Source organism: Gallus gallus, chromosome 2, assembly GCF_016699485.2.
Source record: "Gallus gallus isolate bGalGal1 chromosome 2, bGalGal1.mat.broiler.GRCg7b, whole genome shotgun sequence".
In the NCBI taxonomy this organism is placed as follows: domain Eukaryota; kingdom Metazoa; phylum Chordata; class Aves; order Galliformes; family Phasianidae; genus Gallus; species Gallus gallus.
Genome location: NC_052533.1, coordinates 96327878 through 96349457, shown reverse-complemented (window position 1 = coordinate 96349457; position 21580 = coordinate 96327878). Strand labels below are relative to the sequence as shown.

General features: G+C 41.3%; 1 protein-coding gene across 10 annotated transcripts in view; it reads left to right on the top strand.

Moving 5' to 3' along the window:
- LDLRAD4 (low density lipoprotein receptor class A domain containing 4) overlaps positions 1-21580 on the top strand; it is a 291190-nt gene that overhangs the window by 136923 nt on the left and 132687 nt on the right. For 9 of the 10 annotated variants that reach the window (XM_046925120.1, XM_046925119.1, XM_046925118.1 and 6 more), the window contains one exon: positions 11097-11237. The exons of the other annotated variant lie outside the window; for it this stretch is intronic. In XM_046925120.1, coding sequence (XP_046781076.1) covers positions 11097-11237 — 141 coding nt within the window. The remainder of the gene's footprint in view (positions 1-11096; positions 11238-21580) is intronic. 10 annotated transcript variants of the gene reach the window in all.

Here is a 21580-nt window from a genome sequence, read left to right as displayed (position 1 = left end):
TGATTCTCTGTGTACAGTGTATCACTTGTGTAATTCTGAATATGCTTTGACGTGTCATTGGTACACTGATACCTTGAGCTCCAACCAGAGGTTTGTCCTAGCCCACCTCTTGTCTGCACCCAACAAATGCTATAGGGATGCTGGCATATAGATAAAATCAGATGGCTGAAATGGTTATCACCAGCTGTCCCAACCCTCTGACAGACATTGGTGTCTCAGGGCTGGTGTGGCTGAGCTGCATGCCAAGCATGGCAGCTACCAGTCTGGCCATGAAGACAAGCTACAGGCAGAAGTCATGACCAGACGAGCTTGAGCTAATGTGCCAGGATTTTTGGGTGTGGTTTGGAGATCAAATGCACCTTGGCTCTTGGATGTGATACACATTTTACCAGTAAAGTCAGCATCACTTGTCTGTAGTCCCCCAAACCTTGACCACACATTTACATGTGCGTGGCCACTTGTCAGCCCTCAGACGTGTGGGTTCATCTCGTACCACTGCTTCAGTGCGAACCAAGTCTTGCTTTAGAATGAGGCAGTGATGGCTGCCATCCCCACTCCAGCTGTGCCGGCTGGGTGCCAGAATGTGCTGCTGCACCCAGGCCTGGTGTGCGATTGTCCCCTGCACAGACTGGGCCTCGCCGTCAGGCCTGGAAGCTTCAGCACCCCTCTTCACCCTGTGCTCCTGGTCCTGTCCTTCCCAGTCACTCTGCTGGGGATGCCAGGGGGATGTTTACATTGCTGCTGACAGCCTGCTGGGTTGTCATGACCTAGGCTCATGAAAGAGGGACTGTAGAACGTCAAATCTGTGCCTTTGTATTCATTCACACAGTGTATCTTCCATGTTATATATGGCTTTGGTTTTTTGTGCTGTAGAGCTTCTCAGAATACTGCATGGCACATAGATAGACTCATAGAATCATTAAAGTTGGAAAAGACCACTGAGATCACCTAGTCTAACCACCAGCCTACCACCAGCATGCCCACTAACCCACGTCGCTCAGCGCCACATCCACGTGGTTCCTGAACACCTCCAGGGATGGTGAGCCCACCACCTCCCTGGGCGGCCTGTGCCAGGGCCTCACTGCTCCTTCTGAGAAGAATTTTTCCTAATATCTAACCTGAACCACAGCATCATGTACTGTCCCTAGTTATTACTTTATTCTGCGATGCTGCTTGAACAGCACTAGGATTTATGTGATAGAGATTTCTCTGGGACATCGATACCAATGTTTTCTGCATTATCTGCTTTGTAAGCACTTTGACCAGGGAAATTGTGAAGTAATCTTGGTTAAAGTGCTGCTGTATGGCCAAATAGATGTTAGTGATGCTTAAATAATATTGCATAAATGTAGCGTGAAAAAATCTTTGTTGAAATTATGCTGCTTAGGTTACTAAATGAAGCACCCTCAAATGATAAAACATTGACTTTCCTCTTTGTGGTGCAGTCACAAATCTTCCCACTTGTTTGCCTGTCCTGTGCACTCAGTGTTGGCAGCACTGTGGGCAGAAGAAGAGCATCTGAGGGCAGCGGCACTGACTGTACTTTGTGGCACTGCTACCTGAAAGTGGAATTGAAGTAGCGTGTGAAAGCCTGGGGGAGCAGAGCTCACCCTGTTCCCCACCACAGTTATTCTGCCAGCTCCCCTGCTGTCACAATATGGTTTGGCAGCGATATCATCAGAGCCTCACTGTGTCTGTGTCTTTCTGTTATTTGGGAACGTTGCCAGAAACTCTTCTGACACAGACAATGGAAAAATAAGTGCAAATTTTATTTTATTTTGTTTTTTTACAACTTTATAGCTCAATAAGAGCAGGACAGAATTTCCTGGGACAAAGAAAAGGCGCTTCTGTCGCCTGAGGCTGTTCTTCCTGCTCAACCTCAAAAACCCGCTGCATTCAGTGCGCATGGGAGGGACTCACCGAGTCTTTTATAGCGGAAAATGTTAGGCAGCCCCAATGACTACCAGCTTCACTATTATATGTAGGTGCAGATAGGTGGGAGTTTGTGTACATTTGCAGTGCAATACACATTTGGGAGTGAGTGCTAATGGAAATTGGCTGAAGGAGAAAGCAAGAGGTAGGGAAGAAGAATTTTATAATAGGAAAAACATGTTACATAGTTTAAAAGGCTTAGCCACTAAAAATCCAGCCTCCTGGGAAAGGTACTAAAGTGAATGAAATGAGTGATTCATTTTTAGAAAGAGTTGAATAAGGACTGAAGAATTGAATAATGATTGATATCAAGCAATATTAGTAAAAAGCCACTGGCTACACTGTAAGATGCAAGCAGTGAGAGCAAGTTATTTGGCCATACTCTATTACTTGACTTACGAATTTTAAGTGAACACTCAGGCAGAGTGATGTGAATTAGACCTTCCTTAAATAACTGGTCTTTTTTTTTTAAAGAGAAACCATGTTTTAAGTATAAAGATTAGCTGTGACAAGGAGTTTATGACAGGAACACACGACTCTGGTGGTGTGGATTGGAGAACTGTTAGCTGTTATACACAACTAATAACAGTCTTCATAATATGTAATAAAAAGACTTGTCATTAGTCATGTTAGTGAGCATTGCACAATCCAAATACATCTGTGAAATGAAGAGAGAACTCTTTTTTCCATTAAAATCTGCAATTCAGTTTCCATTGGAAACTCTGTAACTGCCCTGTATCCTGGCATGTGGTAAATACATCTATTCCTTTGGTATTTTCTGCCCAGTACACATAATGTGTCGAAAAAAAAATGCTGTCATCAGTATGAGATTGATAACATGGCATGCTCTTGTCTGCATTAAATGTTACGTAGATGAAAAATGAAGTCCCTGTAACAGCAGAACCTCTCTTGCTTCAGTAATGTTCTGTGTCACATGTGAGGATGGTATTTCTCTGCATTTTGGTGCCTCCCCTGAGAGCTCAACGCTTAGCAATGCATCTGTGAAGGGATGTGCTTTAGTTGGTACTTCGCTTGATTCAAAGGTTGGGATGTTGCCTGATCAAATGATCTACTCTCGAACTATTTGCTATGCAGGCAATATTCCCCAAAAATCCAATGTATGCGGCACTCCAGCAGCCGGGCAAATGGCACTGCCTGAGGTTATTGAAGATTTCTTAAGATGAAAACCAGCTAAGATAATTTTTAAATATTTACCACAATTCAGGAATTCTCTGAGTTATGACAAAGGAGAACGAGAAGTTAAGAAAATCTTATTTGCATGTAGCAATTTCTTCTCATCTCCAGTTGCCTGTGATAATGACATTGTGCTTGACAAAAATTATAAGGTACAGTTTTAATGTATTTTTAATCGTCTCTTCAAGTAATTTCACAACTGAAAATGAGAGTGTCATTAGCTGAATCACCAACGCACCTTCCACATCCTTGATTGGGAGAAATTTGCTAGAACATAGCAGAACATCTGGGGCTGGCAGCCAGGCCCATCCCACCACCCCAGCCAGGAGGGACGCCGCTGAGGGCATGAGGGCAGAGCCAGCTCCCAAAGGCAGGGCTGGGCTGTGGGCCTGCAGCTGGGCCTGGCTGTGGAAAGGCTGTGGCCAGGCGGGGCTGTGAGGAGCCGGAGCCTGGCCCTGCTGCGGCCTGGCTGGGGCTGACAGGCCTGGGGTGAGGCTGACCTCAGGGTCAGGGCATGTGATGCTGAGGGGGACGCTTCTGCAGAAGGTCTGTGGATGGAGAAGGTGACAGGCTACTCTGATGGGAGTGCAAAGGAGTCTGTACACAGTTAAGGAGCAAGGGACTTTGGTCCAGAAGTTTGGGAGTTTCAGAGCTATATGGACATAAACTGGCAGGTGATTGGCAGTTCAGGAAAAGCAAGTTGGTAGAAGGGCAGCCAGCCACCATCAGTACCTGTATTTCGGAAAAATAACCAACCAGACTTACACCAAAGGTGATGCAGATCTTAGGCTCTGAACTATAAAACATGCTAAAACAAAACATTATTAAAGCACTGCCACGGCCATGGCCAAATTATTATACAGGGCAAATTTGAGGATTAGAAATAAAGACTGCATTGAGACTGTGGATTAGCACTGCAATAAACTTAAGCCTTAAAATGGATATGATCAAGTGTGTCTACTATAATACACAATTTATATATCTTTATTTATTTTTTGTAATTGACTGTAAGTAAAATAGGATCTGATTTAGTGTAATTAAGAAATGGATGATAGATTGTTGGCATAATATCAAAAGCATATTATTTCCAAGGGGAGGGGAGACTACAAGGGGACATTTTGAGCTAAGCTGCAGATTTATATATATATTCAGAATAGAATGAAGGTCTTGACATATTGTTTGCAAGTGTTTTTGAAGCATTTTCATACTGTCTTGTTGTTTTATGGAAAGATAAACAAAAAATAAAACAGAAAAATATATCCCTGGAGATGGCAGTAAATCAACCGTTCCTTTATTTGCCCTTCCTAGCAAAAACTGACTAATTGGGTAAGCCTAATGGTCTTCAAGTTCACCTTGGAGAGGGTTGTCAGCTTGAGATGAGTAATGTGATGAGAACTGTTGGCTTTTCCTTCTTGATCGGACCTGCTCAAGGCAGATGCTGGTCCCAGCCATGAGGCAGGGGAGGTTCATTGATTGCATGGACGAGACAGTAACTGAGTCTTTTGAATTTGGTATAGATGCAGAAAATTGTCGGTGCTAATGAAAAGTCTTCTCATGATACTCTTGAAGGACTCTAGAAAGAGGCTGATCTGTTTCTTTTCACACCAGACATGGGTACATATGAGTAAGAATGATTACGGATGAAAACTGATTCTGTTGAAAAATCCAAAAATAAAGGAGTTCCTTCAGTTTTCCCCACGATGTCTAATGCAATTAGGCTGTTCATTAAGATAAGCCTAGTCAAATGTCCTGATGTCCATGAAGTGATGAACTGAATAGCAAATTTTGCTACCAGAATGTAAGAATATTATGTTTATTTTCTTCAGGTATTAGCATAAATAGTAAGTAGTGTAACTGCATTGTGTCAGGTTTTGCCCTAAGAAGAACACAGAAAAACAATTGCTGGAAAAGCAAGAGACTGGAAGAGGGTAGTAGCTGAGCAGATGAAACTGGTTTAGAATCAACAGCAACCTTTCAAACAGTATGTTTTTAAGGTCGTAATCTCCTCTGGGCAGAGAACATCTCATATTCTCCATTTTGTGCTGCTCTGTGAACAGCGTCTTCTGTCCTCTAAGAGGCTTTGAGCAGGGAGGCCAGACCTTTGTGCATTACAGCTCTGTTTCTTATTCTACATAAGCTGACCTGCTTTCATTTTTTGCTGGTATTCTGCTTGGCATTCTTTTTATGAAGTGGATTTTTTTTGTTTGTTTGTTTTGTGAAGACCTATTTATCCCTCCTTTCCCTGCACCAGTGGAGTTTTATTAGATCGTATGGCAGCCTGCCATCTTCCTTATTAACAAAGCTTTCTCCCAAATAAACATGTTCCTTGTGTACACTGCCTCCTGTTTATGATTTATTTCCCATTCTAAAGCTACAATCTACAATATTAAAAATAATACACAGACAGATGTTTATCAGAGGTTGAACAGGGCTTTATTGTACTGAGTCTGGTATTTGTGGTTTATATTTCTTTAATCTCTGGTGAAGCGTGCACCTCCCACCCTCCCCAGTTTACTTCTGCCTCTTATTACCATTACAGCAGGTGATGATGCCCTTTAAACATATTTTCTTTCAGGTTGTTATGTGTTGAAAACTGAATGGTTGTATGAAGAAATATGTTGGCATATTTAAAATGAAGTTCTTGTTTAAGAAATCAGAAATTAGGCTTTTATTCTGGAATGTAGATTGACCAGGGGGCAGGGATTTTCACCTTCAATTTACATTACTCCAGTAGGGTATTTGACTACCTTCTGCTGGCTGTAAAGCCAGTGTTGCTACCAATTCACTGGATTTTGGGAGTGTCTTTACTGTGGTCCAGTCCTGGATATAATTTAGGATTTCATTTTGTCTGTTAGATCTGTTTTACTGTAGTTAGGTGGTAACAGTTTTAGATCACAAGCTCTGTGTATACATTTTTTTATTATTTGAATGGATGGAGTAGAATTATGGCCCTGGGTCAGATAACAATCTCAGACCTGTTAAGTAAGGAGCTGTGACATGCATCATAGCAGTGGCCTAAAACACCATATTTTTTCAATATGACACTTCATTGCTTTTTTTTTTTTTGGCCTGTGGTTGACTTGCATTACAAAAACAAACAGTACTTAGCTATAATTAAAAATGCCCTACAGTAAGTGCGATGACACAACAATAGGAATGCTCTTCATATGCATGAAGTCAAGTGTAAATGAAGTCTAAAATAATTAAGTTGAATGCAAGGATAAAATTATCTTGTTGGATAGGCACAGAAAGCGTAAAATAATCACAAACAATAGCAGATCTTTCATTTTTACAGTAAAAAAAAAACCTCTTAATGAGAGAATTCTTTTTGTATCATGAGGTAAATTCATCTTTTGCCTTTGCAGCTGAAAGAGAACCTTCAATTAATGATTTTAAATTCATTCATTCATATACTAATGAATATTTGTACATAGATGGTTTATGCTATGAGCATCTACCTCAAAATTATGAGCAATATGTTTGTTGGTACTAGATACATACAGTTTATAAAAATGGGATATGTACATCATAGCATTCTTACCATTCATTTTTTCCAAGAGAGTCTAGTTATACCTGGAAGTGTGTTTATTAAGACTTTGTATTAAAGAATCAGTATATTGGCAAGATACATTTTCAAATTATGCTCCAGACATAATTACAAATGTAGTAAGCTGTAATTATAAGGAGGGCTGTGTTTTTCAACCTCCAATAGCTGTCATCTGCTTCAAGTTTAGCTGTAGTCAGGAGCCTTGCTGACCAACCTACTGATGTTTCACTAATTGCCACTTGAAAATGAAGAGGAAAACTGCATAGCTTTGAAATGTTATTTGTGAAAGAAGGATCATGCTGGCTTGTTTTCAGAGCTGGAGCTTTTCCCCCCTCCTCTTGTCTAGACAAGCCAAGTACAAGGCTTGCTATTGATAAGAGCTTTCTGATGTGTCATTAGGCACATTGGTCTAGTCTGGACTGGTCTGGATTTCCGCAGTGGTGTTTGGAGGCCTCTCCTGTATTTTGGTACAGATCTCTGCAGGTTTATTTACTAATGTTCACTTTAACAATGTTCTTCCTATTTGTTTTCTGCTATCTGCATCAAACTGACTTTGATCTGCTTTACTTTAGAAAAAGAGTTAATTCTGGTTTTAGAAAAAGCACACATCTTTTGAATATATTTACTATGTGAATTATACACGCAGTATACACTACAGTATTGAATTTCAGTTCACAGGTCACAAATACATAATGCTAGATATGCTCCCTGTTTGGAAGTATTTGTATGTTTTCATTGAATAATCTATTTAATTCATTTGTTCCATTCCTACAGTGTATTCTTTTTTTTTTTAAATGTCTTTCAGACTTCAGTAGAACATGATTATACAGGTTAAGTTTTGCACTATTGAATCCTCCATGAGGTATTAAAATTTGTTAGATGGCACATGAAGTCGTCATTGATGTTAATGGTGGTATTTTTGCCACTGTACCTCAGTGGCACTTTTCCTAATTGAATATAAAGGAAGACACTATGAACCAAAACTCTGTAGAGAAGTCCTTTTTGTAGATAGTTGGAAAGGTTTCATTGGATAGTTCTAGACTTAGGACATGGAAAGGGCTGTCCTGTGTGTAATGTCAGCTGTCACTGCTTGCTTAGACTTCTCTTTAAAAGTACTTCTAGGCTTCTTTGGGATCTCGTGTACATATAGTTTTTATCTTTTCCCAGTTCTAAGCCATTCCGTGACGATCTTTTTGTCTGGCTTTGGGAATGGGTCTTCTCTCTCAGCCGTACTTCTACAGACTTACAAGTTTTCTCCATCCTAGTCAGGCCTAGCGCAGAATGATGGCATGGCTTGAGATGGAGCATTTAAAAAGAATGAAGAATTCCTGTAGTACAGAGACTGACCATCCAGTGCCTGTGGGGACATCAGCAGGTGAAAAGGGGTCTGATAACTGTTTTTCTCTTTTTTGATTCACTTTGATAATGGCAATATTCACGTCACAGGGAAGAAGCAAGTAGGTGTGGAATACTGAATCCAAATTTCAATGCAGTTTGTTATCCGGTAAAAAAAAAGCTTAAATCACAAATTCTTTCCTCTGGTTAGTCCTCTTACAATAATGTTAGTTAAAATACAGCACTTTAATAGAGCTACTAAAAATTTAATGCTTTATGTGGTCCGTTGTCTGAAGACCTTATAATCTGGTGGCAAAGAGAAACTCAAAGTTCTTAGCTTTAGTTGCTTTTGAGTTGACATCTTGCTTGAGCATTTTATATCAGTCATGAGGGGAATGTGGAAGGCCTTATGTTAGGGCTGAACATGAAGACACAGTAAAGTATTAAAAAAATGTGGCCAAAGTGACATGGGACGTCTTCTAACTTGAAGCCATAAGGTGTTTGATACTTCTCTTTCAAATAGAAGCAGCAGGTCTGTTGCTACTCTAATTTTCAGAACATCGCAGCAATTTGTAGTAGTTTTCATTCTGCCTTTTCTGTTGTGCCCATTTAAAATGTCTGCAAAGATTGAACCCTTTCAAGCCAACTTTTCTAATCTTCCAAAACAGCTTCACACTTTTCTTGTTCCAGTTTCTTACTTTGTGAGTTTGCAAAAATGAGTCCTAAGTGTGGTAATCATCAGATTGTATTGATTCTGATCTTTTTTGTCTCCCTTGCAAAAGTAAGTGTTAATAGCCTTCTTAGTTTCTTGGGTTTCAAAGGCTTCCTCTCTTTGGTCAAGGCCTTAAATGGCTTTTCAGTTCTTTGTCATTGCTGAAGAGGATGAGGAATGTGGAAAAATACTTTGTGTAATAGTTGACTCTATAATTTAAATACTTCATAAATCTTGAGGTCTTTACTTAGGAAAATGCTTACTGATTTTTAAGTGCAGTTTGACCAAGTGCAATACAAGTACATATTCTAAGAGCACAGGAAATGCTTGTGTTTCTTATGCAGCATATTACAGCTTTTATTTATATTCTTAAGTAGCATTTTAACATGTTGCACATGTTGATGCATATATTTTACTGCGGCAGCTTCTTGCTGGTATGCATACCAAGATGTCATTAATACTTGAGATGTGAAGTTTTCAGAGAGAGGTCTGCGAATCACTCTTAGCTACAAAGCAAATATGCTACGAAAAATGATTTCATTCCCCTTCCCAATTTATTTCTCTCCCCCCCCACACCCCTCAGTGATTACTATGGTTATGTTGTACATAAGATACAAGTGTGCAAATGTCACGCCTTGGTAACTGTTTTAGGGTCTTTTTAGAATTACAGCTCCTGTCTTCTCAGTTCAGAGCAAGTCCAGTCCTTGTGCTGTTAAGATTAATGGGAACTGTCCTGTTGAGGCTGCTGAAGATGAACAAATGTTGAAGATAAAAATCGTCTCTCTGAAGTAGAATCAGCCAGCCCAAACTGCAGCCCTGGGGAAGCCTGGGTTTCAGGGAATTGTACTACTTTAAATAAAAGGCTTGTGAGTGTTTCTTGGTTTTAGTTCCATTTACTTTGCCACTGCTTCAGAATGACAATTGCCAGAATTTGTCAACATGCTAAAGGTGTAATCATTAAACTATAATTTATCTAGATATAATGTGTCCTCTGTTCTATGTCAGTAGTGTATTTATCTTTGGAACAAGCCCAGTGAAAAAGCTTTTTGTAATGGTATTTATATTTCTGTGAATAATTCTTAATTATATCTCAAATGCTTACTATTAAGCTTTGTTTCTAGAGGTGACATTTAAATGATCAGTTTAGCTGAAGGGCAATGGAATTTTAATTATCGACCAAGTAGACACCCTCAATACATAATGCCATGTTTAAATACTGAGCTATTACCATTTCAGACAGAGGACAAGGAAGTCAGACTGAAGCCTTGTCTGACTGGGCTTAAAAAGTTAGAGAAAAACATCCAGCATGAGTAGGCACTAGGCTCTAATTGCCATAACAACTCAGCACTGGTGGAACTTACTGAATCTTTATCAGTAAACAGGAGGCCAAGGATGGCAGTTGTCCATTCTGGTCACCCAGAGCAGGTAAGTGTGTAGCTCTCATGTCAACGTAAAATTTGAGTGGGAGATGAGGTGAGGAGCTTTACCTTGACATGGTCTTTGAAGAGCTGGGGATCAGTCCAGTGTGATTAGTTAGGCAGCCTACGGAAAAAGGGAGAGAAGTTAAGAATGAGCTTGAGGTAATGATGTTTTTGTTTAAATACGTGGTCTCAGAGGAACTTCTCCTTGTGACTAAACCATATTTAGCAAACCATTCATTTCTTTGCAATGAATGAAATGTAAGGGAATACAGCAAGCCTGCATATAGCATCCAGATGCTTTATAGAGGTTTTAGAGTTTCCTTCTAAAAAAAAAAAAAAATCAAACTGAAATGTGGGAGCTCAGTGTGCAGGCAGTGAGTGCTTGATTGTAGTTAGCTGGGACACTGGCAGATTGGCTTTGGGAAGGTAGTTAAGGAATAATTGTGTCTGGACGGGATTGTTGCTGGTTACAGACTAACTACTGCCTTACAGCTGGTGCTGTTTTACTTTGGGCAAGACTTTTTTTTCCTAACGTGGGACAATGATTATATTTATTCACAGTGCTGTCTTGCCCCAAATACATAAAGTGCTGCACAAACATAGGTGAGAACACAGTCCATGTTGTAAGTAAGTGAACTGTAAGCAACATGAACTAGAAAAATCCTTTGTCTTTTTTAAAATAAGTTGAATTTTCCAAATGGCAAATCTGGTTTATTAGTGGACTGATTCTAGTAATTTAAAATCTACCACATACAGTCAGACATCATTCATACTTGCAATGCTTACAAATACTGCATTATTTACTTCGGTCATGAAGTGTAAAAGACCCATCCACCAAGACAGCATCTATGTGAAAAATACCAATTGCTTTTAATATCAGTCATTCTAGGTAGTGAAGAAGATAAACACTGATTTCCTCATCAATTTCTGTTTTGATTTCCTTTTTGCCTTTCAGAGTGCAAATTCACCTGCGCCAGTGGTAAATGCTTGTATCTTGGTTCATTGATTTGTAACCAACAGAATGACTGTGGGGATAACAGTGATGAAGAGAACTGTCTGCTTGTAACAGAGCATCCACCTCCAGGCATCTTTAGCTGTGAGTACTTGCTCTTCGTGTGCATCTGTGTATGTATGTGGAATATGTCTGTTACCTCAGAAATCGGTGTCTTCAGAAACCTGGTTTGCTGTATCATATTTAGGGGAGGTGAGACAGAGCACTGAACCAGCAGCGCTGTCTAACATGCTTTCTGTGGGTGTCTGAATCTGGAAAGTTGAGGTCATGCGGAGGGAAGTGGAGGAGTTTGTGCTTCAGGTAATGAGGTTGCAATTGTATGAATTGTAAGTGGCTTCTGAGAAAGAAAGCATAATATTTTAAGCAATTAAAAGGGATGTTTTCCAACTGTTTTCCATTTCTGAAAAATGTTTTTTGTGTGTGTACATAGTCTTCACATGCTATTGAGACTATTGAGGAAGTTGTCTCAGTCATTGTATATATTTTATTAGTACAGAGATCAGCACTAATTTGGTAGGTCACAGAGCTTTTGGAGGTATGTATTTAAAATAGCTTTACTTGCTATTCTGTGGTGCCTAAGTGTCTCAGAGAGAGTGACGGAATTCCTCTCACAGTACTTTGCCCTCGCTGATGGACACCAAAATCAAATTTTGATTTTGTTTTTTGTATCTTCTGCAACTGTTTTTAAACCACAGTTCAGCTTTCTGAATAGAGAAGTTTTCCAATAATGATTCTGGTCTACAAATACAAGGGAAGCGCTGTTACTGTGAGGATTTCCTGTCATATACCAGGGTACTGCATTACCTCAATATTTACTTTTAAAAAGATTAAATTGTTCTTTCAGAAATGCTTTTCTTTATACAGGGATAGCAGAAACAAGCATTGCATATATTAGAAGGATGACAATTTGTCACATGCTCGCTAAACCATTTCGTTTCTGATAGGATTGACAGTTGTTTGCCACAGATCAATAGGTCCCTCCACTGGTCAGTGTCTGATGGAGAAATGAGTGTATGGAATGAGGTGTCTAGCAGTGCTTGCCATTGGTGTTGTTCTGCCAGTAATGACAGCTCTCAAAAAGCTGTTTGAGCTCTAGTTGTGACTGGCTATGAAATATCTGTGTTAATTATGTTACTATTATTAATAGAAATTACAAGCAGCGTTTATCTGTAATTTTTGCATTGAACACATGCAGTATTAAACATGATATAATCACAGGAGTTAATTGATAATAGAAAATTGACAGGTGTTGGATGTATTCCCTTCCCCTTCTTCCCTCTAACCTCCAATTTGACATGTTTTTAAATGACTAATCTTGTACTTCTGCTGTGATATCAGATGTTTTAAAATAGTAATGCTGTTCATGTGCATTTATGTTATTTCACCACCTTGGGCCCCCTTATCTCTGAGTCAACAACTGCTTGGACAAAAGAAGCTTGGAAAACCAGTGTGGTAGCAGGTGGAGGGAAGGACTGGGTATAGCACTGGAAACAAGCTGCAGCTGGGGCACTGTCTTGGTACATATTTTGGAAATCTTGGTACAAGCTTGGTGATATTACAGGCATGAGACTGTAATTGCTCTGGATATGAACATTTATTTCCTTATTTGGTGGTGTTAATGGAGCCAGCTCTGTAGGCTGTTGTGCAGCCTCATGTGGTGCTTGGGGTGGCTGTTGGGGGGTGTGTGGATGCGCTGCAGGCACCAAAGGGTGACGGGGACACCCTTTGAGTTTCTCAGTGGGATCCAAGCGGTCCATCTGATTTCCTAAAGCCTCATGGATTGAGTCATTGTTCAGTGGCCCACAAAGGCCTTTAGAGTCTTCAAATCATTACTTGTTTGGTCCTGGGTTGGTAGACTTCCCAATCTCCCTCAAATTACCTCTCCCCTGGGGCATTTGAGCAGTTCACTGCCCAGAAGAAGAAAGGCAAGCCTGAAAGGTGGCCTTGCGGGAAGCTAGCTGGTTCTCCTCATGACTCAGGAAGATGAAGTTTACCCCCACCAAACCAGACAGAATTTGTCTCTAAGAAGCCTTCAGCAGCAGTTGGCTGCTTCACAAGAGCTGAGGTTGGTATGGTCTGCTTCTTTCATGTCAGCCTTTTACACGTGTCAAGATGGCTACCATGCAGACAGCTCAGTTACCCTCTGGTAGGCGTAGAAAATAAAAAATACCAAGTTCTTTCATTTAAATTGTTTCCTCAGGTCTGTTAGTTTGTTCATTTTATCTGACTCCTTATAAAATATGGTGTCCAGGGCGGTAGTTCTGCTACTTAAGACCTCCCCAGTGCTGAGTGAAGTGGAACAATGACATAAACAGTTTTGTTGTCCGCTAGTTTTGTAACAACAGGGCAAATTAGCAGCTTGAAGAGGAAATATTTCATTTATTGGTAGGAGCATCCTGAAATATGTAACTTCTTGCTTCCCTTGTGGCAGAAGGGGTGGTTGGTTCTTTGTTGAACTTTTGGACCTCAATAATGACTGTATTTTTTCATTGCAGTAGGGACTGTGTGACACGTGCTGGTAAATGGAGGGACTTCTGTACTAAATTAAATACAACAAATAGTAAAACAGTGGACCTAAAGGTGAACCAAACAGAAAAAAAGATCAAAGCCAAGCAGAAGAATGCTACTGCTGAAAACAGCATTTAAAAGAAATGAGGATTAATGATATTTATTATGTTCTCTCTATTAAATAGGCTGTTAAATGGTAGCAATCGTCAGTTGGTAATAGGAAGGAATGTCACTGGGAGTGTGGCAGGCAGCTGTACTGGCCTATTCAGGCCTTGAAAAAGAAATTGAGAATAGTTGTTGAAGTGTGGTCCCGAGGCTTTAATGGGATGACATTTTGAATTATGAAACTTTTCCATGCTTTCGGTCAATGATTTTAATGGCTATCTCTGCCAGAGTGTACCAGAATCCATGTGCTAGAAATATCCTAGCTGGTGATGCTGCCTTCTGTTGCAGAAATATGTACGTCAGTTGGCCTCTACTTAGTGGCAAGAAGATAGGTAACATAGCACTGTAAAAAGGAAATGATCACAACCAGAAGAAAAAAGAAAAAGAAGAAGAAAGATTTTTTAAGTGCTAATTTCTAGGCTGGTTAGTGTTACGTGTCAGTGTATTCTTGCATCTTCTTGTGCACAGTTCTTGAATGGGCAGGAAACTGTTGAAAAGAGCAGTGTGTGCTGGTCTGCATCTGAACAAGATTGCCTGTTGTCTTCTGGAACTGCTGTGGTCTTTACCCACAGCAGGTCTGCATTCCTGTGGTATTCCTTACCCCGGACTTTTTTTTTTTTCCCCAAAGAATCTCTTTCTCCCACTGCATTCAGACCTTCTGTCCTGTGGAAGCAATATTAATCTCATTTCATGGTAACATATAGACCGCCTCCAAACGACGTCTAAATAAGCTTTCATAGGGAAGCCCTGCTTCAGTTTATTTCAGCAGTATGCCCATGTTAGTGGTTACTAATATTTCCTGGCTACTGAAGCATTTCTCATTTGTGTTCCTGCCAGCAGCCAAATCCAGCATGTCTTGTTGTAGCTCGTTGTTTGGTTTAGTTGCATTGCATGAGCAATAGCATAGACAGATACTTCTTGTGGGTGATCTGCTCCCTGGATCTCATGATTACAGCAGACGCAATGGCTTTGTGTTAAGGGTAGATTAATCTCATAGACTGAGTGTTCATCACTCCTTGCTGTTCTCATCTGTCTCTGTGTGGAGGCTGTTAATTCAGTCTTTCTGGATGTTGCTGAACTTAGTGAGGTGCACATATGCAAAGTTAAACAAATTATGTATTTCTGCAGCCTTTGGTTTTATTCATTTTCCTCTCCTGACTAGTAGGTAAGGTTTCCTTACGGTGCTACATTTGAGGTTTGGTTCTGTATGGCACAGAGAGACTTGAGGGCTCTATTAGCTTATGTGGGTTAGAAACTCGTTTCAGACAACACAGGTTGCCATCCAGCAGGTGTTAGTTGGTCAAAAGGCATGCAAAGGCATCAGAGCTGAATGTGTCAGGGTAGTAGGTTAGGTGAGGACACTCAGAGAGAACTCTTCATTTTACTGCAGGTAGACTCTTTCCAAGGAGCCCATGCCAGCTCCTGGAAGGCCCATTTCTTGTTTTTATTGCACTCAACCATGAATATGTATTGATTGAGGTGGCTAGTCTTGAACTCTGTTTTGAGGCTCAGTGAATTAAGTGCATGAAACTGATTGGAAAAATGCAGCTTACTGTAGAATTTTAAACATGAGAAAGACCTGGCCTTGTGGGCAGCTTGCAGCTGCACATGACCTACAGAATTTGGGCTCCGAGGAATAGGAACAATGCGCGTGTTTCCAGCAGGACACAGTTCATTTGTTAGAGCGTTTCCCTTTGTTTCGCAACAAATGATCAGCCTGCCTTGTCCTGCTAGAAGTAAATTAGATTTGGAAATGGGAGGTGTAGTCTGTAGTCTGTTTGCGGACTGCCGTGTCGAAGTCCTGCTAATTGAGTGGCGTTGCGATTTTTAGGGATGGTGGAGATTTGGGTCCGTTGTTCAGCAGAATACAGCGCAGGAAGACTTTGCTGTGATCTGCCGGTGTCCACGGGCCTGCTGAACACGAATATTGACACGTATGAACTTTTGGAGGACAATAAAAAAGGGAAACGAATCCTTCTCGTCATGTGCAAATGACGTCTGCATCAGATCTCAAGTTGTCGGTGTTGATGGAGCCGATGCGCCGGGGCTGTTTTGGCAGAGCAGGGCTTGCTGTGGGAGTTCATTTTCCTCGGCGAGGTAAAAAAGGAGCCGCACCGCAGCTCTCTGGCTCTCCTTTTCAGCACCCCTCCTACTGCTGTCAGCGCTGAGCTTTGTAGGGATCTGCGGGGGGCTGGAGCACGAGTCTGTTTGAGAAACAAAAAGCTCAATCAAAGGAAAATATTTTGTTTAAGGAGACCTTTGGCATCCCCCTCTGACTGCGACACCGAATTCGCGCAGATAAAAACAACCGCTTAGATTTACATTTTGATTGTGGTTCTGCTTTCATGTGTGCCGGGCTGTCCCACTTCAGGTGAAATTTATCCATTTCTTTAAATATTTAGCAGTCTAGCGTTGATGTTAATGAAAGTCTGGCACTGCTATTTTGAGAATTGCAACAATGATAGTAATTTTCAGTGTCAGATTACTGCTTCTCAGAGGAAAAGGGAGATGGGAGGAGGGAAGAGAGAAAAAAATTGTTTCGGTTCTAATAGAGTTTGTCATCAGCCTGGCTGTGCCAGACAGATGGATCATGAATACTGTCTAGACGCTCTCTGCCTGAGTGGAGCTGTGGTCTCTAAGGACAAGCAACGAGACGCCGGCTTAAGTGACTGGGGAAAGTCAGGACACACTGCTTCTAATCAGATGGCAATCAATGCGGGCCTGCCTCGCGGCCGGCAGCGGGGCCTGCTCCCCACCGCAGCTCCGTGCTGGTTTCAGCTAAAGCTCCTCTATCAGTGGGTTTTGGAGAGGGAAGGAGAACTGCGGTGTTACGGCACTATTGATTTCAGCTGTGTATACCCTGGCACTGCACAGAGATTCTGTTTGGATGCAGAGCCCGGCAGGGCTGGTGGCTGGGAGAGCCATAAGAGTGTGCGTGCGTGTGGGACTGCGCAGTCACTGCATCGATCGGTTGGCTCCATGGCACAGCACACCTGGAAGCACTCTGCCGCTGCCTTTCTCTGGATGTGGCCCACTGGTGCAGAAGGCTTCGTCCTTTCTGCCCACCATGGCTCCCCATAGACCAAGTGGGTAAGGGGAGGGCACGCAGGGCTGCCTGCACTGCGTGGCCAAAGGGAGACCACGTGCCATTAAGTCACTGCTGCCACTGCCACTTTCCCTTTCTCAATCTCTAAGGACAGTTAATGATAAGCAAGCAAAAATCTTCTGATGGAGCTGGAGCAATAAGTATTTTTTGACTGGTGAAATACAACAAAAAATTAATACACATGGTGACTCATTTGAAAAGCAAAGCGTCGTTGGGGTTTTGTGGCACAGAATAAGTGGCAACATTCTAGATTTTACATCTGTGTGTAAAACCACAGTCCTGACGGATCACTTTTTATTTAGAATATCCAGTTTGCTTTCAGCCTGTAATGCTGCCTTCATTCTTGAAGTGCTTTAAAGTGGTCCTGTTCTTGAAAAAAGGGAAGCATAAAGGTGTATTCTTTGCTTTTTCTTACACTGGCATTTTAAAATGGTGCTTTTAAAAATACCGTATCTCCTGGCGTTTAGTGGAAGCAGTGAAGTAGGCTGCTGATCTCATTCTGTATTCTGAATTCTGTAGTAAAACTTCAGAGGAACTTGGTAGTGCTGGAGCGTACCCATTTTTCTCCCGGAGCATTATGCTGTAAGCAATTCGGACAAGCCAGACATGCGTACGTGGCCGGTAACAGCCCTGAAATATGCCAGTCCGACATCAGGTATTTGCATCTGCTTACAAGCAGGGCTGAATGCGGCTCCTGGTGAGGAATTTCCATTTCACAAAGTTTCCAGCTGAACATTAATCATATTTGTACAGTTAATGAGATAAGAAAGAAAAGCTCAGTGCCATGCAGATTCAAGTGTGGGAATTCCAAGAGCTCTGAAATGCTGTATTATTCATTTGTGAGCTATGTAAGTCAGTTGTATCACCTTTAATCAAAAAGATCTAGAAACAAAACTTGTTAGAACTGTTTCTGTTTGTTCTTCATATGCGTTTCATTCACCCCTCCTTCAATTCCTGGTAGCTTTTAGGAAACGTCATGTTGTAGGAAACGCTTCAATTTAGTAAGATCATGTCTAATAATTCTTCTTTTCTTCTTGTCTGCATTTTCTGCTACTGATTTCTTACAGATGCAAAAGAGAATTTTATATTCTCAAAGCATGCAGTGTATTAAAATCTTGATTCAAAGACTGACTTTCGTGCATCTGAGAGAGTGCCTAAATTTCAAGCTGGCAAACTCAGAGGAATAGTGCCATGCATCAGGTAGGGCATGGCTTTCCGTGTTACGGGTATGCTTGGCTCTGCAACAGACAGGAGCTTCTTGTGGACCAGTATGAGGCAGACAGATAGACTCTTGCATACTTGGAGAACGCTTTTTGTCCAACTGTTCTCTCTACGAGAAGTGTGTAGAAGCGAACGTGTTCCACAAATACAGGCCTAAGTGTAAAGTACAGAAACCACAGCACAGTATCATGCCAAAAACACAATTCTTCACCCACCCAAGAGTGAAAGGAAACAAACTGTGTGTCAGTTATTGGCAGACAATATTCCGTGCACAACTAAGAGGTATTCAGACACCACATCAGAAATCGTATAGAATAGCATCAAGCAACTGTTGATTTTATTTTCAGTTCATGTTAGTAAGTACTGTTCCTTGCTCCACTTCCTCCCTGTACACTGGTGCTGGCAGGGGTCATGCTGTACACTGCACTCAGAGCTGCCTGGCTAAACCTCTCTAAGTTTTAGAAGCAGTGATGAAGTCTTCCTGCATGAATTTTAAAGCCATCATTCTCTCTTTTGTTCATTCACATCTGTTAGCACTGGTAAGTGCATATCAGGAAGACTGCATTTGTGCTGTTTGCACTTGGCTAATACAGATGCCTAGAGAAGCATTGCAAACTGTTTCTTCTGTATAGCATTGGAAGTTGTTCACGTGCTTAGCTAGTGGTCCAGTGTCCCTGTGCAGATGTTTTTGCAGCCACAGAGGAGTTGGGTTGGAGACCTGATCTGCTTCTGATTAACCCTGGGAAACTTCTGCTTGGTTTCAGTTATGTCTTTAGTTCTGTTCTCAGCTCAACTGTGTTTGTTCCAGCACAAAGTGGAGGGCGGTACAGCCACGGATGGGAGTGCTGCATTCAGTGGTGGTGTATCCTTGGCTGGTTTCAGGTCTCTGTGAAACTGCAGGGTTAGTAAATGCCTTAGTCTTTGTCTCACTAAACCACTTAAACATATGCCTAAAGATAGTTGCCTGAATACAAGAGAGTTTGGGAATTAAGAGCTGTTCGTTGCTTTCTCCTGTCTCTCCCATTCCGAAAACCTCTGTCCAAAATATTTGTCACCTTTTTTTTTTCCAGAGAAATGTAGCAGAAGAATGAAGCATCAGAATTTAGAAGGGGGCGTCTCTCAATGAGCATTGCTGGATTTGTTTGTTTGGAAGGAGCTCATGCTAGCAGAAAGTATTATACCATTTTTTCTCAGTAGCAAAGTCTAGTTTGGCTTAAGACACGGGCTTACTGGAGTCATACTAGGTAGTTAAATGTGTTCCTAGGAACAGCTGTCTTGGGTCAGATCAAAGGCTCAGCCAGCTCAGTATTGAATTTGGCACTGACCACTCTCGCAGATGCGAAGTGGAAGAGTGTAAGTAAATTAGCCAAGCAGTTATGCTTTTCCCAAGTAAACGTGGCTCCTCGGAGGAATGCTGTGCTGCTCCACAGGAAGAGCACGGGATTTCTGTCCTTTGGAAAGTGATTTTGTGGTGGGGTTTTTTATTTATTTCATGGAGCTTTTTTTTTTTTGGTCAGGATCTGTACTCTGACGGCTTTATATTTAAGAGTGGACCAAGTTGATGTAGTTGATGACAGTAGGCTTAAATTTGACCTGGATGCTTAAGAAACGAGATGCACACATGAACCTTCTGCATGTAAAAGGCACAGTTGTCACCGCGCCTGTGTAGCGCAAAGATGTCGGATGCTGTGGGTGTACATGTGCGTACATTACAGCACGCATGCCCTCAGTTCTGTTCTATTCACATGCATGTCTTATGTAACACCAGCTAGGTAGCACTAAGACAAATAGCAGCAGCAACATGAAAAGGTCTGCACCTCAGCTCCTTTGAAAGAGTTATTTGGGATTTCTCTCTCGGTTTAAAAATACCAATCCCCTTAATTACATGGTTCAGATTAAAATTAGGGTTAAAATATTTTTCATGTTCTATTTAAACCAGAAATGAGAAAGTTGACCAGCTTTTTACGCGAAGACACTGTAAGGAGCTAAAGGAAAACAGGTCAGGAGAGAGAGCTGTTAAATTACTTGCTTTCTGTATGTGTTTGATGGGTTTTTTTTCTAACATAACACAATCTGTGAGGCTAGATAGAGGTGTACGTAACACGGCTTTAGTCCAACCATACATGATAAGATCACAGCTTTACTTACCTTGGCAGCAATATTGCTGTACCGGTAGCTTCCTCTTCCCTTCTCACATTTCTCCCTGCTCTTCTCTTCTGTTTCAGCATTGCTGTGTAATAGGTTCACAGAAGTAAGACAGATTAAGATCCTGGGGGGTATAGAGATAATAATGACGCACCATGTGAGTACTGAGTCTGGCACCTAGTAGCACCTTGATAGAAATAGAAAGCTGTGATCACAGTATTAAAATATGCTAACAAGCTGAAGGAGCTAATGGGCTGCATTTTTACAGTGCAGATGTTCATCCGGCACTTGTGCTGAATGCAATAACAAATGTGTGGGGGCTGCTGGTGATATTATTGTGTTCTTGGCAGCACAGTTTTCCTAAACAATCTTTCTTTTATATTTTACCAAGATTTAGAATGTTCTTTTTTTGTGCTCTAAGATGAAGAGTGTGTGTGTATAGACAAATGGATATGATTAGGGGTGGTTGGGCTGTGGTTCTATTTATAAGAATAGGAGGTCCTGTAAGAATATGTGCGTTATTGTCTGTGGTATTGTCAGTTTCTCTGTTCTCGGATAGTTGGTGTTCTGCATCTACAGCTAAAGTTCAGATAGTTTTCTCTTGTTTCTCAAACCTAGCTCATTGGGCCAGGTTAAACTATATGCTTTGACAAAATGTAGAGCCAGAGCCTGATTTAAGAGTGATCTCCTTGGGATTTCTGGAGGATAGTCTGTATCCTCCTGGAGAGCAGTCACCCTGGCATACATGGCACTCCTGCAACTCAGCCAGGCTGCCCCTGCCGTGCTCCTTCACGTACTCATTCTCCTCATTTGTGTTCAATGCTTTGCAACTAATACCAAGAATAACACTGTGGCGTTGAAGAACCTGTCAGCTGTTTCAATAAGAAGTGATCCCGATGTCTTTCCAGTAGATTCAGATATTCCTTAAGAAATCACTGTTCCTACCACTCCAAAATTTTCTTAGACAATGGCTGGAATCATTATGTTGCAGACCTGCTCTTTAATTTTTCTCCACGACAAAGAAATGCTGGCTCATTTGTTTTAATTACCAGGATGAAAGGTGTATGTGGCTGTTGTTTGTAATTAGCTGTAGCTCTCATTGTGAATACCTGTCACTTTTGATAGGCTGTTACAATATAGATGATCAGTCAACTGGCCGTGAGTATTTGTTGCTGGCTGTGTTCCTCCCACAAATGCATCTGCTTTGGTATAAAACACAAGTTTCAAACTGTGTCCTCTTGACAAGCCTATTGCATAGCATACATGGAAAAATAAATTCTCT